Here is a 23,566-nt window from a genome sequence, read left to right as displayed (position 1 = left end):
AAAATCGCATTCTAATTTTCTTATAGTTTAGAGAGCCACAGAGTTGTTTTAAGTTTTAATTAGTTTTTGACTTTGAAAACTGTTTTCATCATAAAAAGAAATGATTTGATGAAAAAAGCTGATACAGCAGGAAAGCAAATCATTTCATTTTGTGAAATTGTTTTTTTTAAAGTTAAATATTCAAGATGCATGCAAACATGACATTCGACAGAATCAAATTTAAAAAAAAAAAATGCATAACATGCAAAATGATTATAAAATCAAGATTATTTTTAAGTTTTGACAACCTTCTTTCTTTAAACAGAAATAATAATCCTTGTTGAATCCTCTCATTGATTTCAAAATCGGTCGACATTCATCCAATCTTTTAAATCTATATTTTAGAGACCCCTTCTATTAAACTTTGCAAACAATACTGTATTTTCTCTCCCCTCACCTATTTTTTTATTTTATTTATTACTATTTTTTTTTTTATTATGACCTTCATTGGGTTAGATTACCTTTGACTCTGGAGGATTATTATGAAAAAACAAAAAAAAATATTTTTATATAAATTCTTCTGACATCTTTCCTTTTTGAAGAACATTTAAAAGTTCATTCCACATGTTCCCCCTCTTAATGAGTGAATCGGCAAGCTAGATCTTCTCTGGGCATCATTTTATAGAAACCCAGTTGTACTATGCTTCACAAAGTGCAACAACATTAACCTACAAATACATATTATCAACTAGTTTAGTTGACTGCAATGCTTCAATAATGCTTTTGTTCACAAGAGCTGTGATTGGTAAGCTGCTCTTACAGATTGGCTATGAACTCACTGTTGTATATTGCTGCTATTGTTGATCTAACAACTATCCTTATCTCTATGGGGCAGTAATTTCCAAACCTGTCCTTCAATCATACCAGGTAAGCCCCAACACTGCATTTTCCATCACTTAGGTTTCTAAAAATAGCATCTGTACAAACAAAGATCTCCCAAAAGTTAGCCTTGTTTCCCCTTAGCTGTGTTAGGTGGATTTGATTTTTCTTTTAAGTGTCCAATTGTTTTTATCACTCGCATCAAGTCACTTATCACGTGATTGAGTTTAGTGCTCATGTCAACCATTTCAAAAGCTAGATTGGATCTTGAACCTTACACAACCCAGTTTAGTTGTCCAACTATTCTTTGGTATAGCATTTGCTCTTGGGGGTTGAGCTGATCAAGCTTCTGAGAGGTTCTTCCCCGCTTCATCTGGTCCAAATTTGATAGATAATCTGTGTGATCCAACATTATACCATCAACTTCCTTGTGTTATCCAGAAACTAATATATTTTAAGTCTCCATCTTCAATTTTTCCAGCCAGGAATCTTGTGCATAATTTGTTGATTATCGTCTCAAAATATTTGTTACTGGTGTAGAGAAAATCATCTACATGGCAGCCTATAATACCCGATAGACACCCATTCTCTGTACTCATAAACATAGCAGGGTCAAGCTTTGACTGTGTATACAACCCAAAGAGAGAAGTTCAGTTTGGTTACAAAAAAAAAAGTCTTACACTACTTTTGGGACCATACAAGCCATACCACAATTTCCAAATGAAACCTTTGGGGAAGTGCTCTCAATTGGTGGTAGTACACATCACAGTCAAATTTCTCTCCCTGTAGGAATGCCAATTTAATATCTTGTCTTGAACTCTCCATCTTTTTCTCGAGGCAATAGTGAGAAATATTCTCATTGTTCCTTTTCTGGCTGTTGCGTTATCCTTGCCAAAGAAACAATATTCCTCAAATCCTTGAGCTACCGAACATGCCTTAACAATGTCATCTTTAAAAGTGATCACCCACCTAGAGGATAAGATATTTTGGCCTTTGTTCTCCACTTTATCATATGTGCAGAAATCTAAACGTTTTTGTAACTTTACTTGCTTGGTAAAGTTATACTCCTGTGGTTGTGCTTTATATGTGTCCTCTGTAACATGGACCAGATCATTTTCATTCGACTCTTCTGGAACTTTCCACTCAACTTTCTACAAATTTAAACTCCTCTATTCACCACTACTATTATCTTGAACATTGTACCAGTCTTTGTTTTCCAGTATTCTTTCCAGCCTTCCCTGAAATGATAGCTACAACCCAGTTTTCTGAGCCTGATAACTTGCTCCTTTTTTAAAATTCATTACCTTTTTTCAGCTGCCATCTGGTCTTCTACAGTCATAGCTTTTTCATTACTTTCCCCAGATGTTTCACTAAAACATGCTTTTATTTTGCAGAGTTTATCTGATAAGACTCTCACAAATACACCACCACCATATATAATGAAGATGACTTTGCCATTCTGAAAAACTATCTTTCCTGGTTTGTGACATTTTTCTTTTCCATCCTGCTTGTAAAATACTGTCTCCATTTTGGAAAACCTGCTCTGATTTTGAAACTTAAAGCATATATAATGCTTTCATCTACTTCAGATTGGATATAAGCTTTACATGTTTCATGTAAAGCCTTCAAATGCTGGAAAAGTATTTCACTACTAGTTACTCCACCCAAAGCTGGTAACCTAGCTTGAATCATGCTGGGCAAGTTTGGATTTTGCTGAATACTAGTTGATGATTGGTGAATCTATTGCACATTTGAGAAGAGTTTCTTGCCATGTTAGCTTGGGTTAGAAGTGTTCCAGGCTGTATTCCACTATTCACACCTTTCAAACTTTAGCAGTATAATGTCAGTTATGGCATGTACATGTTCACAGAGTTCATTCTAAAAATAACTCATTCCAGCTGTGGTGCATACTCTGATGTTTAGTATCAAGGTACTTCACACATCTTCTCTAAGCTGAATTCCCCACCATTGTCAGTCATCAACAATTCTATAATACCATATACTCCAACCCAATTCTTCATAAGGTGATCAATGGCAACTTGTTTTACACATGAACACTGATATAGTGTACCTGGACCACATGTTGATCATGTGAAGGATCCAACGGCATTTGTCCTGTTTGAGATCTATTGCAACCTTTTCATTGAATGATTTTGCTATGGGCATAGACACCATGATTTTAGGGGGTGTTTTTGCAATAAAACTGGCATAATTGACATTTGGAAGCTATTTCCTCCAAGATATCTTTATATTTTCCTTCCATGACATAATATCTTTTAACAGTGCCGCTAGTTTTTCCTTTAGAGCAGGAGATCATCAAACTATGACCCATGAACCGAATCCGACAGTTCATTCAGACCGCTGACGGTACTTGAATTTGCTTGATAAAACATATGAAACACAAAACTTTGTGATAAAATTTCAATTTGAATATTATGTTTAGAATACTAGAAGATTTTCATGCTTGCAAAGACCTCCTGATTATTTTGTTCTTCAAAGTAAGCATTCTATTTCTCCCAGCTCTCCTCTACCTTTGGTGAGCCATAGCTTCACCAGTGACCAATACATCCTCTGCTTTTCTTGCGTTTGAACAGGATTTTGATTACACTTCTAATTCAATGCCTTTTTCATTTTCAGATTCTGTTTTCTTCAACCTTCATTATGACTACTAAAAAAGTTTCACAAATCTCACTAACCTTTTATGCTGCTTAGTTTGTAAGATTTGCATATGTGCACATTATGATTGATGCAACTATCTTTTTGCTGTTATGCAGCCTGCTTGGATATTCTTTCAGTTATTGGTGATCGCTGCTTTAGAGGGTGAACAAATTGACAATAGAGTATCAATGGCTGTTAATTTTCTGTCTAAAATATTCAGTTCTTCAAGCATAAGTTAAAAATTTTTTTTTTTTATTACATTTTCACCCCAAACAAGGCACATTGCCACTTTGGTGTAGGGGGGCTACTATCAGGGGCAACAACTACTGGGGTACTATGTAGGGATTTGGGCAGCAAGATGTTGGTTCACGTTGAACTTGAACTTCTACACATCAGTACAGTTGGGGAGCAGGGACCTGGAATGGAATTCCAAAGTCTAGCGGTTCTGGGGAAGAAACTACTGGAGTAGAAAGATCTTTTACATCTAGGGATCTCTACATTAAAGTCACCAAATACATGTACTTGTGCGCTAGTGTCGAGGGAGAGTGCTGTGTCTATGCTGTCAGAGACTTTATTATGGGGCAGTCCTGGGTCGAAGGAGAGCGGTAGAGAAAGTAAAAGTAGCTAACGTTGTGTTGCATGTTTAGTCTAAAGCACATAAAGGCTTGATCATCCGATTCTAGGTTTGTTTCTCTAGTCAAGGGAAGGGTATTACGAATGTAAACTCCAAGTCCATGCATGTGTCTGTCAGAGTCCTTACGGTAGTTAGAGGGGATGGAGGAGTGTAGGTTAGTCTCACTTAGTGCTAAGATATCCGGGGTATTTGTTAGGAGAAATGCTTCAACATCAGCTAAATTAGTTCTAAGCCCATGGATATTTGTGAATGCAAGCCTCAAGGGAGGAGGCAAGTTGGATTTGTTTGACCCTAAGCCTGGTTTAAGCTTATTTTTAGATTGTACTGTCGTCATATTTTTTAAAGAGTTTCAGTTTAGGTAAGGGGGAGCTGAACAAGAGGCTATGCAGAGCATCAGACATGCATCACAAATATACCATCAGCTGATCTTTCTTCAATTAGGATTGTGGCCTCAGGAAAGCCCACTGGGGAGGAGTGCAGGGTCCCTTTCCATGCGCAACATGGCACTACAAACATCCTGATATTTTACAACTGTTGATGAAGCAGCCGCTGTAAGCGCTACCAAAGAGTTAGGGTCCTGTACTACCAGCCAGGAACAGCCAGGAACTGTCAATCTGGTACCCTCAACCCATCAGAGGAAGATCAACCCAATCTAATTGCTCAGGCATATATGGTACTCAAGCACTTTCAAGTGCCCAGTTTTAGGGGTGGGGTGTGTCGGGAGTGGGGAAAACGGCGTTCGTTGCGCTAGACAAGAAACAAGATCTACCACTGGGTGTTTCTGTCGAATCACTGTGATAGTGTCTCTGTGGCTGACTAATAGGCAAAGAAGGAGTATGGAAGCTGGGCGATAGACAGAGCCTATGGAACTGCACGCTTGTGGAACTCTGTTCCATCTGCCTGCTTCCCACCGGACTACAACTTGGATGTGTTCAAGTCCAACATTAACAAATTCCTAATGAACCGCCCCCTTAAGTAAACACTTCATCAAATCTCCACACTAACGTAATGTACTTGCAATAACCCTTATCCCTGAGTGGCTTCCGGGCCTTGATAAGTGGTGATCACTGTGTAAAAAAATCTACTCCTTAAGCAGTTTAGGTTTGCAAACCGGTAATTTGTTTGAGTCACCAGCTCTAGGAAGGTTATCATCCAAGACTGAAGAGCCCTCCATCCCCTTTGGTTTAGTTTCAGAGTTTTCCTTCTCCTAGACGGATGATCTGGGAAGATCTACTGGGTCCGTCAGCACTGAGAAGGTTTGCTCCGTGCCTGAGTTCTAATCCAGGTATTTCTGCGACCCCGCGTGGTTAGTTAATGTTACTGGATTAGTTTGTAGAGGTTAATCAAGTGAATTCTTGTATGAAGTCTGGATGATTTGTTTCATCAATAGGGATACAATAATGCTCTGATAATGTGAGGTTCAGTGGAACCTCTTTCCCTAGGATCATGGTGGTGTTGTTTTCCAAGTCCATCTTCACTTTTGCCTTTTTTATTGAGGACCTTGACAGTAAAAGAGGGATATCTGAATTAACAACATCTGTTCTTATAGTGACGCCAAAGTTGAGGCCAAACATAACAAAATGTTAAAAGTTTTGTTAATGGAAAATGTGTAAAACAAAAATATTGTAAATAAAAATGCTGTACACATAGTTATACACTTTCTTTAAATCTAATCCATGCTCCATAAAAAACCTATAATATAATTTGAAAATAGACAAATTTTCGATCATAATCAGTTCAGGACATTAAATACATAAACTAACGTATACTGTACTGTAATATGTTGAGATGGATAAGTGAGTTAACTTTGTTTAATGTGTATTTTTAGATCAGCTGTACTTTAAGAATTGTCAAAAATGCTTTCTCTGGAAAAGTTAGGTTAAATCAGTGACTGTGGGAACCAAGCAGAGATTGGATAGAGAATTATGTCATGAAAAAAATTAAGGTTTTTTTTTTAAGATCAGGTGTTAGTAGTTACTGGCAATGAGCAATATTGAATGGACAAATAAGGGCATTGAGAACAGAATAATTTTTTTTTTAATGTTCTTGAAAGTTACTTCAATTTCGAAAATCTTCCTTGTGTCATTTGTATGATGTGATGGCTATTAACAAAAAGACCTAGTAAATAATTTATCTAGGACTGAAAAACGAGTGAAAAAAAAAAAAAAAAATAGTGCAGAAAGAAAGAAAAAGAAAAAAAAAAGCCAAGCATGCGAGGTCTCCCTCCACGAGTGAAAAATTTACTTTCATCATGACTAATGTTTATTCAAAATTTTTTTAAAATCCAAGGCGTGGTTGAGAAAAGTGAAAATAAATGAATGGATCTGGGGCCAATTTTACCCCTATAATGCCCCCTGGGGGGGGGGGCAACCATAGTTATCCCGGAACATCTGTTCTGGCAAAAATTTACTTTCACCATGACTAATGTTTGTGCAAAATTTTTGAAATTTAAGGCGTGGTTATTGAGAAAAGTGCAAACAAATGAACGGATGAACGGGAGTGAATTACTAGGTCCAAACTTTCCTTTGTCAGGGGGCCAAAAAAGTTTTATCAGTGTAAGCTGAAAGCTAAAAGCTGTGCAAGAAAGATAAATTTTCCAGATTTTTTTGTAAGCATCTCTCCATATTACCATTACTTGTTATTATAACACTCTGCATAGATTAGTATGCCTTAATCATACATATTGAAATCAAATCTTCATAATTTGAAACAACAGTGGGTTTTATAAATCTACAGAAAACAACACACAAAAAAACTTACATTTTACAATTAGATGATGCTGATGATTTCCGTAGGGTTACATTTCCTCCATTCACAATTGGATTATCTGGAAATTTTATTAAAAGTTTTTGACCACCACATTCAACACCCTGAAAATATAAAAAGTTTAGCTTAAAAAGCGTCAGTAATGTGAATCATTTCTTTAAAAGTAAGGTTGTAGTTGTCAGTGATCTACATTTTTTTTGTAACATATTGGTCGCCATCTTTAGTAATTACCACTGATCATAAAAATGCTTTGGATATTACAAGCTTTCAAAGTAGTTCTACTAAAATAGTCATATTTTAAAAAATAAAACACTTTAAATCCTAAAAATACCACAGTTTGGTTTGAAAATAAATATCCTTTCATATGCTTTAATAAATAATAAACTACATGATATACTTGAAAAGTTTTTAGGAAAGTAATGATAAAAATGTTAACACAATGAAACAGACATTTTGCACCAGATTCTTTTTTTGACCCCCACGGTACTTAAATGCTTACTATCATCCTCTATGAACAATTTTGTCATGAAATTTGGAAAACGCCAGAAAAAACATAAATCTCACTTCTTGTTGGAGTACAAAGTAAATCGGCCAATTTGCTTTTTTGTTGTCTTAAAAATAAAATTCAACAGGACATGTCTCAAACAATTTTTTTTCTAATTATGTTTAGTGTTCCAACTAATAAGTAAAATGTTTTTATTTTTATGCATTAAAATAATAATTCTATGTTGATCAAACAATTAAAAACAATTAAAAAAAAAAATGCACAGGATTTGTCTCTCATAGAAACTAAATTAACTGCCCTAAAATTCTAGAATGGTCTGGAAAGGTGAATTATTTTACATTAAATTTACATGTGAAACTAATTCAGTTGTAAAAGTGACATTCCTCTGAAGGTTCAATCCTCAGTGTGGGTGACTGAAAATATAATTGTGAATTATTTCAGACTTCTATTCAGCCATGGCTAATGGACTGAAAGCATGCTACCCCCTTGAATTAAAAAGGTTTCATTCAAAATTATGTGGAGATTCCCGAATTCAACAGAAAGATTCCAGAGTTTGACAAGATACATCTGAAAAAGTTGCTTACATTAACTGAAACATGCAAATGACACTCAACATGAGAACAGAAGTTCGAAGAATATAAATAATATTATTAAAATTGTTTTTTTTCTTTCTACCAAATTTTCAGGATTTTCACATGTAATTTGTCCCAGTTTTACCACTACTTCAAAATCCTAGTGGCAAGCTTCTCCCTCTTCCAACAACCTTATAACCACACATAATTGCATTTAAAAAAAAAAAAAATGCACAGGATTTATTTTCCATAAAAAAAATGGTTAACTGCCCTAAAATCTAAGATTTTACATTAAATTTTTATATTAAATTTACATATTTCTGTCAAGTTTTTTTTAGTGTATCCATATGTAAGAGAGAACCACATATTTAAGGGGGAAGGGGGGCAATTTAGCAGGTGTTAATCTACAATTATACCAAAGAAATCTTGCGATATATTCAGTTTTAAGTCCTAGTATTAGATTTCAGTTTCTCGTACATAGAATGCACTGCAATTCAACTTTGAGTTCTCTTGTTTTAATGAAATTACAATATGTTTGAGTTTACTACAGATTACTTGGAAACATTAATTTCTGAAGATTTTCAGTGCCATATTTGGATTCCTTGTCACTAATATGACACATTTCATTGCTTAATCTTCTGTTTTAACAAAGATATAGCATTTTTACTGAAAAATTAGTGTAAAAACTATGACAGTGCATATGGTCTTAAAGAGGGAAAATATCCAAACATGCAAGGCACAACAATAATCATAACTTCCTTATTGTTGGTCAAATTTTAAATTAAAAAGATTCTTTCTTAGATCATAAAGCTCTTTCCATGTATGCTATTGAAATATTTTGATCGATTTCAATTTTTTCATGTGTATTGCTATTATCTTCTTGCAATGTCCTAACTGGTTAAGCATGATGTTGCTCCTTATGATTATGTGTCATAGAGCCAATATCTTCCTTGAGTATACCGCATTGCACTTGTTTTCCTTCAACCAACAATTTTGTCAAGCATTTGGATAAATATTTTCTTACAGCTGGTTTGATCTCAAGTGAAGGCTTGAAACACAAAGGAATTTATGTTGCCTCGATTTATTGCTGTTGACATTACCTTACTTCTCATTCCTTTATGTAGAATGGGTGCCCTCCCAGGCTCCATCGAAGAAGCGAGCCTGTCATGCTTTTGGAATTTTATGACAATCTTCACTTTCTTAATTTCTAATCCATAATAGTATTTAAAAAATGGATTTTGATTTTATATACTCTTTTCAATAACAAAGCATAAATATTTATTTTTTTATTTTAACTCGTAACATGTCAAAACAGATTCAGTTTTGAATTTTCAAATAATACTGAGAATTATGTTCCAATCTTAATCTATGTTTTATTAATACACTTTGGTAACTCCCTCACCCATGGTCATAGTCATGGCTTACTAAATATCATCATAGCAACCTTATTCCTATTATTATTAGTAGCATTACTATCATTTTCTCTGACATTGTAGTAGTAGTAGTAGTAATATCACTGTCACTTTCTCTAGTAGTAGTAGTAGTAGTAATATTACTATCACTTTCTCTGCCATAATAGTAGTAGTAATATTACTCTCACTTTCTGTCATAGTAGTAGTAATAATATCAGTATAACTTTTTCTGCCTCAGTAGTAGTAATATCACCATCACTTTCTCTGCCTCTGCTTTCACAAAAGTAATCTCATTACACTATTGATTTTGATTATTGTTTATTGTTTAAAGTAACTAAAAGTTGTGCAAGAAAAAATTACTAATGTTCCATATTTTAACATATCTTTAAAATTATATAAATAAAAGTTACATTAAAAAGATCTTTAAATTCTGTATCTGATTTCACAAACCAAAATTTTAGTCATATTTGACTGTTCCAAATATGGCAGATTTTTTTTTCTTTCTTTTAAATATAAAAAAAAAACCTGGAAGAAATGAATTCTTCATGAAGAGCTAGTGTTTTCATCTGGCATCATGTACAACCATAAAGTTATCTCAAATTCATTCCTCGCCACAAAATCATTGCAGGTGGTTAGAAAAAACATGGATACGGTTGATATTCACAAAAGCATTTTATTACAAACTCTTAGTTGCAGAATTCACACCGATGAAACATTTATAGATTGGACACGCAAACAAAACCCTAAACGCGCTCATTACTCCACTATTGTTAAACACCAAAGTTATATATATATATCTATAAAGTGTGGAACGATAAAAGTGTCACCATAAAGAAAACACTACAGCTTTATTTTAAAACTTTTATTGAAAAAAATTAATTCAGGTAACTTGATTATGTAGTAGAGTCAACATCTATTCAATCATTGACTTGATATGGGTGTGTAACTGGGAGTATCCCTTTTCCACAAGCACTGGCGGGAGCTTTGTGAATACTCGGTGGATGGCAGCAATCAGGCTTGCTTTGGTGTTGTGGGAGGTCATATTGGTGATGTTCTTGACGTATAACTAAACGAAGTAGTCCAGTGAGTTCAGGTCAGGAAGGAGAAGAGTGCCAGTGAAAGAAGAGTACAAAGTAGTAGCACTTCTGAAGCCAAGCCTGGGTATCTTTGGATTTGTGGGCCAGTGTCGAATACTGTTGTCACACCCTGGGTCTGCCAACGGCCACGTGATTGCATCAGGGGATCACCACACTCTTCAGTACATCCAGATATACTTTGAAGATGTGAGGTGGTATGATGTAGCCCTCACTTGAAACCACACCAAAGACCATAACCGTCGCTGGAAACTTTGTTTTCATCACCCTGGGCACGTTTCTGTTATTTGTGGCAATCCAGCAATCCATTTTGAGGGTGCTGGAAATAGTCCTGTTGTCATAACTTGGATTGGTAGAGAGCACGAGTTGTATAGTGGTGCATCTCTGATCTCGCTCATTGAACACGGGGCCACTTTCAGACATGATAGAAGGCTTCTATCGCTCTTGCCAACTAGTAGATTGTAACAAAAAAGAAAACCGGTTTTCATCAAACAGAAATGAAATCCGGTCATCTTTTCTAGGACGACAATTTTATCGTTCCACCCTGTATATATATCAAGAGCTACACTCCTAGCTCCCCTGCCTTATCCAGTGCATGGTATATGCATTCAGAGATGAACATTAAATATCCACAGTAGAACAAGCTTCCCAAATTTATACTTTTGATCAGAAAGAAGCTCAGCATTTACAAAATGGTGAACTAGTGCTTTATTAACCATTCAAAAAATTTTAGTGAAGAGGGGGAGGAGACTGATGGGGCAATAATTGAGCGAGTCAGTTTTTTTGACAGAATTCTTGAATACTAGCAACATGGAGGCAATTTTTCAACTATCAAGAAAGCAAGATTCAGCTAGGCATTTGTTAATGAGTTTGTAGAGGACAGGGACTAGCTCAACAGAGCGTTTCTCTCCTAATTTTTTTTTTACTGTTATTTCATTCAAAACAAGGCGTAGTGCCACTTTGACGTACAGAGCTACTATTTAGGACCAAATTTACAGGGATACTATATAGGGAGTTGAGCAAGTAGATGCGTGTTCACACTACACTTGAACTTTTGCAGGTCAGAACAGTCTGGGAAGCTGGGATCTTTGAGGGAATTCTAAAGTCTAGCAATTCGAGGAAACAAATTACATATCTGAGTAGAAAGTTTTCTGGCATCTAGAGATCTCTGCAGTGCAAAGGTGAGATTTTGCTGCTTGTCAGATTAGTTGAGGGTATTTACTTTGAGAGAGTACAAATGCTTAGAGTTCATCAGAACACATTCCATTAAAATACTTGTAAAACAGGCACAAGGATGCAACATTGCAGCTATGACACAGATGGTGGAGTTTGTTTAATAGTGCAGGACCTACTAGGTTGGTGATTCTTTTTTGAACCCTGTCTAAGAGCAAGGGACTAAGTGGTTGCTCAGATGTGGTAACAATACTCCATGCATGGGTGAATAGTGGCTTTGTACAGGTACAGGATAATCTCAGGTTTAAGTAGCCTTCTAGCATGGTAGAAAGAGCCCACCTTCTTTGCAGCAGCCTTGCAAATTACCTCAGTGTACCATGTTGCCTGTGAATGTTAAGCCGAGGAGTTTGAACAAAGTACTTTCAGATAGTGTATAATTAGCCATGGCAATCAGTGGTTGAGAAAGTTTTTTGTAATTGTTATAGGAAATAAGCTTAGTAGTAGCAGCATTGAATGTTACGACTCCATTCCACTACAGATTGGAGGTCTTCAGGGTTTTAGCCATTTCCTCAGATATGTTCATTCGTTTTCCTGTCGAGTCTTATTTAATGTGGTGACATCAGCAAATATATCCATCTCAGAGACAATTTTATCAGGGAGGCCATTTATGTATATCAGGCATAAAGATTTAAGGATCAACCGTTGTGGCACATCTGCATTTATATCATGTTCTGTCGTACAACTATTGAGAACAACTTGGATTTTTCTCTTAACATAATCATATCCTTCTTATAAAAGTATTCGTATAGTATTACGATATAGTTCACTTTTCATGAGAAGATTATCATGCCAAACTGTCAAACGCTTAAGATATTATATGGCTACTGCCATAGCCTCCCCCCGTTTTATCCAGTGCGTGGAATTGGCAGGGAAAGCTATGTGATCTCAGTCAACCAATCAGAGTGTTTGGTATTTCTCACCCTTTGCATTTCTTTATGCATAACAACTCAAATATTTCAAACAGTTCTGTAAGACTTTAATTATCTATATACACATGACAATTTGTAACCCCCCCTCACACACACTAGAGAGAGAGAGAGAAAAGGAAAAGAGAGCGAAAAGGATATTCACCTGTAAAGAATTCATTGCTTTACCAGCAGATTCTTTAGTTTTGAAATTGATAAAGGCACAGAACCTATTTGGTAAACAGCGCACACTGGTCACAGGTCCATGCCTTTTTAGAAAAAAAAAAAAAAAAGAAATAGCAGGAAAAACTTATTTAATGTTGAAAAAAAATACACATCAATTTAACACAAGTTGCTATTTAACTAATAAATAGCTGCTTCCTCAATGAGATTACAGTGTAAATGAATATAATAGATGCAACTGAAATGTAACTTTAGCCAGTGTTGGGTATCAATTACATGACTTATCTGAAAACAATTTTTTTCCGAATGACTTTCGACATTACAGAATAAGAAAACACTTATGCACAACTTTTCCTCACACCACTTACGATTACTCTTAAAATGTGTTCGTAGTCAACAATACATATATTTTATTCCCATTTCGTAATTATTACATTTTATCTTAGTAGGCTCACTCAAATATGTAATACCACTAAAAGAATAGCAAAGGCTTTTATCCTGATGAAATCCAGTCCTCTTCTGTAACTCAAAATCACTATTTACTTTTATTCATAGATTAAACTTTTTTTGCATGTAGTCGATTCATTTGAATTTATACATATTAATATTTACTAAACATTACATAATTCTTATATATCTACATATCCCCTAATGACACCACAAAGAATGAAATTGATTTCTTCCTTACCAACAGGTCACACACTGTGGCTACACACTATGACTGACGTTTCTGTTATAAATAGGTTAAACACAGAGAGTGACCACCAAATGATCAGAATGTCTCTTACCATAGACACCCAGGATCTAGCAGACAAGTCATCACAGTTCCAGCTGCTACTATCCAACAGATTTGAGGCACTAGCAACATCAGATGATCCAAACACTAACTATAACAAAGTGATATCAGATCAGCCGGGCCGCACTGGAAACAACTGGTCAATACAAACTACAGAAACCAGACAAACTGTTTACAATTACAAAACAGCTGAGAGAGAAATGACAACAGATGAAAAGAGGTGGTACAAATGCACAGCACATCAATACATTGATATATGTAAGACTCTAAGACACAGAATGGCAAAAGAAATTTCAAACTTCAATGAACAACAAATGCTACAAGCCCTTGAAGGCATTAAGTCCATCAAAAAATGGCAGCGTCTCGGCAGAAACAACATTACCTATCTCAAAGAAGATGGCAGTCTTATCCATGACCTAGACAGAATTGTTTCAAGGTGCGAGGAGTTCTATACTAACCTCTATGCCACTAGACAACCCGGACACACTCCAACCTTTCATGCACTGAACAAATCTGATGAACATCCTCCACTCATCCTCCCATCAGAAATGAAAGCAGCTATTAACCGACTAAAGTCAGGCAAGGCTGCAGGAGAGGATGGTGTTAGTGCAGAAGTACTACAGAGTGGTGGTGAACCCATTGTTGAGATGTTTACAAGACTGTTTAATAAGTGCCTCTCAAGTGGAAAAGTTCCAGATAAATGGAGGAATGCATCAATGGTCATCATTCATAACAAAGGAGACGCTGCAGATATTAAGAACTATCGACCAATCAGCCTTCTCTCAAGTCTTGCTAAGATGTATGCTAGGGACACTAGACAGTCATCAACCACAAGAACAAGCAGGTTTCAGAGCATGTTACTTTATCATCGACCATATCCAGTCAACTGCAAGAGAAAGCCAATGAATGGAAGATTCCACTGTGCTTTGTCTTTGTGGATTACAAAAAGGCTTTCGACTCTATAGAGTTTGATTCACTGTTCACTGCCCTTGAGAACCAAGAAGTGGACTCTACATACATCACCTTGCTGAAAGACCTGTACAGTGGGGCTACTTCTACTTTAAAGAGCCATTGTGACAGCAACAAGATGAAGCTGGAGAAAGGGGCAAGCCAAAACTCTTCACAGCCCGTCTCCAAGATACGATAATCAGTTGGATTAAGTGGGAGGGTAGTGGAGTCAACATCGATGATGAACACCTGTCACATATCATCTTTGCTGATGATATAGTACTGATGGCACACTCTCCTCAGGAATTAAATGACATTCTTAACGACATCCACTGTAAGAGCAAACCGGTTGGCCTCAACATGCATCTTGGCAAGACCAAGGTGATGTTAAAAATCAGCACGCTGCCAAGTCGCCAATAATTGTTGATGGAAAGACCATTGAGGAAGTTGAAAGCTACATCTACTTGGGAAAGAAAATGATGAAAGATAAAGAGAAGGACAGCATAGGGATGGGCAGCTTTTGAGGAAGTGGAGAATATCATGAGAAGCCGAAAAGCAAAAATGTCAAAAGGAAGATTTTCAATTAATATGTACTAGTTGTGATGATCTACGGTAGTGAAACATGGGCCCTGACAACTTGTGTCAAAGTGAAATCTTGGCAGTAGCACAAAGAAAAATGGATAGGATAATGTTAGGCATCACTCTACAAGACAGAAAGACAAACATCTGGATCTGCTAACAAACAAGAGTTATTGACATTAATACTGCGATCAAAATATCCAAACACAGATGGGAAGGACACATAGCCAGACAACATAACAACAGATGGTTCATCAGGACAACAGAATGAACCCCTCGTGAACATGAGGCCAAAGGGAAGACCAAGAACAAGATGGAGGGATGACGTGATACAACACATGCGTCCCACATAACAGCAAATGGCTCAGAACAGAGTTAGATGTCCAGGGAGGGGCTCCTCATTGAGTGATAAAACCCTTATTGATTGATTTGATTGACATAACTCTTACAGATTCATTTAACAAATGCTCCCTTTATTCCTAACAGTTTGATGAAATGACAGAATAGAATGAAACTATCAATTCACAATACTTGCATGTCATTACTCTTTGGAATAAGAAACTGTAAAAATAAATAACTCAACTTGAACTAATGTGGATGGCTTCACTTACCAATATCACAAAAACAATATATGTTAGCTATACATATCATAATATTTATTTGCCTTCCTCACAAAATTAAACAGAGACTATACCATTTCTTTATCAATAAGTTTAAAATAGACCGTAAAAAGGTTTTCACATTAAATTATAGATTTCAATCTTAATTTGTTTTCTATTCTTCTTTAAACATGCCATGCAGAATAAACTGCTTTTCATTTTTTTAACTTAGAATTTTCAAGTTACTTTCAACTTTTACGATATCTTGTTTATTAATTTGTTGGGTGAAAGTACAGAACAGTTAGAAAAATGTTCACTCTCCCATGTTAAGAATGAGTTTCTAATTAATAAAGTTATTTCAGCACAGTCTGTATTTAGCATGATTACCTTTCGTTTTCTTTTCTGTATAAAAATCCAATAATAAAATTTCCATGCATTTAATATAACAAAATAAATGAAATTAAAAAGACTCTTGGAAAATATTGGATTCCCTTCCAATTATATTTTAAAATGAATATTTTTAAATATTTACTATTGCGTTGAAACAAATGAAAACATTTTTTAAAAATTTTTTTGTTTAAATAAACTGTTGTAACACTTTATCTTACATTTTTTGATTTATACCAAATATTCTTTTGGAGTATTAAACAATTTTGAACAGATTAAAAAAGATGGGAGGTACTTTTACAAAATTGGAACCTAATCCGATAGACTTTTTTTCAAACCTAAACTTAACTTAGGGTTAATTTACAGTTATAACCCTTTACCGCCAAATTGTACTTTCAAGTCACTTTCAAAAAACACCTGTATAGGAAATATTTCTTACTTTTATAGCTTGTCAGCCCAACTGGTCTTCTAAGTACAGGTCTATGCATGATTCAACAAGTGAATGAAGGGTTTGTTTATGTTCGTGCGTCAGTTACATGTTAAGTTCTGTCACATGTGGATTTCATGATTAAAAAATTTATTTATTGCATAAAATCAGTTCTGATGGTAAAGGCTAGGTTAAAAATAACATTAGGGTTCAAATTCTGTAAAAGTAGCCCTTTTTGATTATAATTTTAAACTGTGCATACATATAGTACGAATAAAAAAAATACTTCAAATTAAAATAATAAAATAACTCACAATTCCACGGAAAAATCATACTCTTCTTCATTTATATTTGTTTAAAACTATTTTTTAATGCTCCACAAGAATATTTGTTACAAATCAAACAGTTAATACTATTTTAGGCAACATCATGGTCACTAATGATTAAAACTGAATTTTAGTTAAGATTTTAAGAAATACATTGACTTTTTTTATTTACTAGTTTAAAGACTTCCAATTACCTTTCAAATTTCAAACAGTCACAAAGTAACTGATTTTTTTTCAACTATTAACAGAATATGAAAATGGCTGACTTATTCATGAAGACATCAATATGCATTATGATGGATTTAGTCTCTTGTGATTGTATTTTAATTTACTACTTCTTATTAATATTAGAATTGGAAAAGATGACAATGTTCTTAGAAGGAAGAATGAACACTTAGAAAAATCAATTTTGTTTGCTTTAAAACTACAGTATATCTTTGGGAGGAGGGAAACAACTATTTAAAATTATATCACTGCAAGAACAGAAATCTATTTTAAATCAATATTTATTCTATAATTGCACAATTTTCCTACCTTGGCCCTTTTCGGCATTTTTTCTGAAAGATTAACCTTTAAATATTTAGAAGAGTATCGCTACCCAATTAGGGTCAGTTGTTGAACACGTTTATCCTTATAGAACCTTTAAAACACCCATAACTTTCAGATTGCAAAATAATAAACAAAGATTTGGTGGACCTGAACAATGCTGCCCCTACCATTTGTTTTTTTTTTAATTTTTTATTTTTCATTTATTGGTAAATTTTACAGGTGATTATCAGCACTTTCCTTATAAATATAGTTTTTTTCTCTTGAAATTTATTTTCTTTACCATTTATATCAATATTTTTCTTATGTTTCTAACTATTATTCAAACTTAGCCACCTTACTTACTCAAAAAATGCTAGTTTATTTTGGTGTCAACACCCCCCACCACCACTCCATTTGTGCTGATGAGGAGACAATATTAAAAAAAAAATCTGTCAATATTAATAAAATGAATATAGTTTCTGAAATGGTCTTACACCCAATTTGATTTTGTTTTATTTCTCCTTTTGAAACCGATTCATAAGTAACAATTATTAATCTTTATCCTCTCTCTCTCTATATATGCATCTATTTACATACATACATACATACATACATACACATTGAACAGGGGTATTAAAATTAGGAACTTGTGACAGTTTTACTTAAAGACAAACATATAATGTCCATTACAATTAGAAATCATCTTTTCAACTTTTAAATCCTTGTTTTCACATCAAAAGTCGTTCATTTTCTCTAAATATATCTATTACTGTTTGCCATTTATTTGTGAAAAAGTTACATATTTTTTATTCAAAATATACCCTTCCAACTCCTGCAAATTTCATCTTAAAATAACTTTGAAACACACAAGTCAGTCTAACCTAAATTTTATGAGGCACCAATTATAAGTTTGGATTGCAGTTTCTTTTAAATAATGAATTATGGAAAATAAACTGTCTTATTACAAATATTGACAATAAGTTTAAATGAAAAGGAAATGTCAACCTCAATATAGGTGTGCATGTATATTTTAACAATAAACCTAACCACATAATTAAAGTTCTGTTAGTATTAGTGAAAGAGTTTTGAACTTGTATAAAATAGGATTTGAATAAGGTTTTAAAATTTAATAAAATGTAACATTCATATAAAATCTACTTACTTGGAAAACATTTGGTTTAATTTTTTCTCCGTAACTTCAGGTAACACATTACCTACCCATAAGGCTGTCAACCCTTCAGGGTTAGCGGGGCTATAAACAAGAATATTGAAATTAAAAATCTCTGTACAAATTACAAAAAATAATAATACAAAAGATTAAACAATTCAAACTGCTTTAAAATATGTTAGACCATTCATGGCCAGTTGGGCGAGTATTTGTTATATTTATTACAAATTTGGAAATGATAAACTATGGTTGCTGCTGCTTTCAAACAAACATGTATATAGATGTTTAGTATATGGAAACCTATATATTATACTATTTAAGACGAGTAGAAATTGGACTTTGCATTTACTTTCATCAGCCTCCTAACTCATTTTATTTTATCCTTTAGTCCTCATATTCAATATTGGACCCAGCAAACCACTTCCTTTCTGATTTTCTTTTGCGGACTGATACTATACTAGATAATCTAAAAATCATCCCTTCTCAGGTGCAAGATATAAAAAACCTAGACACCTCAAAAGCATATGAACCCGATCTCACTCTGGCTGTACTATTAAAAGATGCACTGCTGCGATTGCTCCAGTGCTCTCCAAATTTTTCAACAAATACCTTAACGAATCTTGCTTTCCTGACTGCTGGAAAACTGCTTCTGTGGTACCAGTTTAGAAGAATTTTGGCGAAAGAACTGACCCATTGAATTATCGCCCCATTAGCCAAAACATTTGAGTCCGTAATTAATCAAGTTCTAGTCCATCATCTTACAGTTGCTAAACTTCTGACCGACCAACATTATGGATTCAGGCAAGGCTGTTCTACAACAGATATCTTAACTGTAATCTCTGAACATATATACCATACACTGGACAAAGTAGAGGAGGGTACGGCAGTAGCTTTTGACAGGGTATGGCACAATGGTCTTCTCATGAAAATAAGATCGTACGGTATCACTGGACAAATACTTAACATAATTAAATCCTTCTTAAATAAGAGAAGAATCCAGGTTGTCCTCGACAGTTGTACATCCAGACAATGATATAAATGCATGTGTACTTAAGGAGTTGATACTTGAACCTTTGTTATTCCTAATATTCATAAATTACCTCTCTGATAAAATTGTCTCTGAAATGGGTATATTTGCTGACAACACCACGCTCTATAACAGGCACAAGGGAAAAAAGAATGAACACATATCTAAGGCAATGACAGAAACACTAGAGGAAGACCTCCAATCTGCAGTGGAATGGGGACAAAAATGGATGGTCACATTTAATATTGCCAAAACTAAGCTTGTTTCCTTCAATAATTACAAGAAACCTTCTCAACCACCAACAGCTATGGCTAAAAATATATTACCTGAAAGTACTTCTTTCAAATTTCTCAGCTTAACGTTCACAGAGGACATGAGTTGGAACATATATATTGAGAGTATTGCCAAAGCTGCTGCGAAGAAGATGGGCTCTCTCTACCATGCTAGAAAGTTACTTATGCCTGAAAGTATCCTGTACCTCTATAAGATAAGGCCACCATTCGCCTATGTATAGAGTATTGTTGTCACATTTGAGCTGGTGTATCTGCTACTAGTCTCTCACTCCTAGAAAGGGTTCAAAAGTGAGTCGCTAAGCTGATAGGTTCTGAAATGTTATCTAAGCTTCAACCTCTGTCCCACCAATGAAATGTATCATTCCTCTGCCTGTTTTACAAGTATTTTAATGGTGGATGCTCCAACAAACTACAAGCACTTGTACCCCTTCGATGTAAATACTTCCATCAAACCTGACAAGAAGCAAAGCCCCACCCTACACAGTAGATGTAAGAAAGCCTTCTACTCTAATAGTTTCTTCTCCAGAACTGCTAGACTCTGGAATTCCCTTCGGGTTCCTACTTCTCCAACTGTTATGGACATGCAGAAGTTCAAGTGTAATGTGAACAGACATTTTGCTGCTCAACTCCTTACATAGTATCCCTGCAACTTATGTCCCAGATAATAGCCCCCTACATCAAAGTGGTACTATGTCTTGTTTGGGGTGAAAATGTAATTAAACAAAAAAAATAAATAAAAGAATAGCCCTCTCCCTTCCAAGTCACTCTAACATAACAGAATCAGATTTTAGTAGTATACAGATTTTGTATGTAAAGAATTTAATGTGTTCTTATGTTTTAACTTATATTTTGATGATTAGAAATTTTGTTGGTGCCAGCTGTACATTGGGGTGTTTGTCATCGGCTTCTTCTAAAATAATTAAAGTTTTATGCCACTTTTTTGGATACAAGGAAATCCTCAGACTCTCCAAACCTAATTTATTTTGTTTTTATTAGTTTTTATTGTAAGCAAAGTAAATATTCTAGAGTTCATTTGCCTATTCAATATCACAGATTTTAAAAAGCTTTTCACACCTATTTCATAAATGGCCATATGGTGTCTCTTAGAGACTTCAGACTTTAATATCAAAGATTTAACATGCTTTGAATTTTTTTTTCTGGTGCTGGTTTTGTCTGATTACCACATCCTTTGAAATATTTCATGTTTCCTTATATTTTGTTTGGTTTTGGCACAAGTGAAAATATAGATGAAAATCTCACAAGTTTATCAAAACTTTGGAAGAGCAAACATTAAGTTTGTTAACTTAAAAAAACACCCCCAAAACTTTCATTTACATTTAATATACCCAAAACATATCAGATTCTACTTCTGTAAAGATCTTCCACCTCCTCCATCACAGTCTAGTAAGCATTAAAATACTCACTCCATTTTTGTATCCGAAGGAGAAGAGCAGGTGTTATAAATTGCTCCTGCATGTGTGTGTGTCATCGTGCTGTGCATACAGAATTCATCCTCATCAGATTCTAACCCATCATTTAAGGAATTCTCGGCAGCTAAAATAAAAATATATATATAATTAGTGATCTGTTTTAATTACAGCTATTAACAAAATTATCAAAAAGCTATTCTAATCACCAGTTCCTATTCAAAATAGTACACCTATTAATAAGCATACTAATTTGAATAGGGACTGATGATTAGAATAGTTCAATGATTTTGTTAATTAACAAAATCAAATTATTTTATTCTAATGATATTTCTATTAAAATTATTACTGATTTTTCTATTTTTTTCTGTAAAATCATTTTATGTCACCTCAGCAATCTATTTGATTTTTATTTCAAAAGAAATCAATTCTATCTCAACGTTACATGTAGATGTGTGGATTCAATATTTTCTTATACTCATATTTATTGGTCTTTATAATTAGATGAATTGTTACAAGTCACAGACTAAAATATCCATGTATGATGATTGAGTCATTATAATCATGGTTGCAGAATGAGAGGTTTTGAAAGGAGTTGGACTCTTAAGAATGCCAGGCGTTACAGTTCTTTTTAATCTATAACAATGCTGCAACCTTGGATATAACCAATAAAATGATATCCATTATATTTTTTTTTTTTACTAAACAGAATATTAACTACTTTTATAATTTATTAAAATGTGTGATTATATAACAAAGTGAGATTTTCAGAGTTTGACGTAATTTTTATTGGTCATTTTTGCACCATGTTATTGGGATAATATCTTATTTGATTACAGTTTATCTTAAAAAAATATGTAGTACTATCTGGACAATTAGTAATATGGAAAACCTTTTCAATTACAGTAAAAAAATCAAGAGACATATCTCATATTTTTAATCGAATATAAAGAGTTCTCTCACAACTAAAATTTTATTTATTTTTCTATATAAGTTTACAAAAATGTGCAAATAAAAATTAGAAAGTAAAATGATTTTACTGTGTCTGTCAAAAGAAAAATCAGCTAAATGGGAATAACTCATTCTTTTAGTTAGAGTAAGCGTTCATTTATTTGTTTTTATTTAGAATACATGCAATTATAGAATATAGACTTAGGAAGGCTTATAAACTGCAAAATTGTATTGCATAAACACTCACCAACCCCGGCTAAAAGTGAATCTAATGCTGCTTGCACGGTGCCATGTTGGTTTATTGCTGCTTCTGCTTGAGATTTTGTAAAACCCATTTCCTGTTTTAGAAAAGAAAAAAAAAAATGTTAAAGATTGACAATATATATATATTTTTTTAAAAGTGTGATTTCGTTATTTACAAGTTTTACATTTCAGCAGTAACAAAAGTACTTGAACATGGTTGAAAACGTTGTGAAAATAACAAGTGTGAAATGTGCAAATAATGAAAATAGCTTCAACTGCTTAAACAAATTCAAGTTTCATAAATCTCTATCTGTCCCAAATTGTCGTCTTCTTACATGCTTTCCTGATAATGACTTATCAACCATCCTTGCTTGATTTTTTTTCTCACTTCTGTTCCAGACTCGTGTTCTGTTTCCTCTTCTCCACAATTGTGTTCTTCTGATCATATTGATTTTTCATTGTCTTCCATAGAAAACCGGTTGACAATAGGAGGGCTGATTGAGACGGGCTTCAGTTTTCTATGTGAAGTTCTATGCGGTCCTATCTGTGGTACGTCTTTGTATGTTGTTGTTGGAGCAGTTACTAACTGACTTCTTATTTGACTTGACACCTTCATTCCTCATAACTCTCAAACCAAACCTCATTCTCCTCTCAGGTTTTCATCTGTTTGTGCTTTTACCATTGCCTATCATAACCATAATTTTAATTAGTATCGCCATGTTGGTTCTGAAGCTTGTAGATGAATGTCAATAAAGATCAGTGGATAATAATTCAGGCAGAGTTGTACTTGATATTTTTTTCTGTAGAAATTTTTGGACTCTTGCATAATTTGACGTGAATTCTCGTGAATTCCCGTCAAGCATGGATCAGACGGGACCGGCAATCATCGGTGTCAGCTGAGCGTTGTTCAAATGTTGAAACGCTAACTCGACTTTTTATTTTATTTGTTTAATTTTTTTTTTCTGTTATGTTTTTAGTAATTTTTAAGGTGATAGTAAGGGGGGGGGTGACTTATTTATTTATTAGGTATTTATTTTTTTTTGTAAT

At 34.2% G+C, this 23,566-nt stretch overlaps 1 protein-coding gene across 6 annotated transcripts in view; it reads right to left on the bottom strand.

Annotated features, from left to right (window-relative positions):
* LOC145245715 (uncharacterized) overlaps positions 1–23,566 on the bottom strand; it is a 341,671-nt gene that overhangs the window by 14,940 nt on the left and 303,165 nt on the right. For all 6 annotated transcript variants that reach the window (XM_080107250.1, XM_080107247.1, XM_080107249.1 and 3 more), the window contains 5 exons: positions 22,524–22,614; positions 21,323–21,452; positions 18,573–18,662; positions 12,804–12,906; positions 6,911–7,020 (listed from right to left, as the gene is read on the bottom strand). In XM_080107250.1, the coding sequence (XP_079963376.1) occupies positions 6,911–7,020; positions 12,804–12,906; positions 18,573–18,662; positions 21,323–21,452; positions 22,524–22,614 (524 nt within the window). The remainder of the gene's footprint in view (positions 1–6,910; positions 7,021–12,803; positions 12,907–18,572; positions 18,663–21,322; positions 21,453–22,523; positions 22,615–23,566) is intronic.

Source organism: Euprymna scolopes, chromosome 23, assembly GCF_053919585.1.
Source record: "Euprymna scolopes isolate OS-2025 chromosome 23, ASM5391958v1, whole genome shotgun sequence".
Classification (NCBI taxonomy): Eukaryota; Metazoa; Mollusca; class Cephalopoda; order Sepiida; family Sepiolidae; genus Euprymna; species Euprymna scolopes.
The sequence above is the reverse complement of the archived record's forward strand: the minus strand, read 5'-3'. Positions and strand labels throughout refer to the sequence as shown.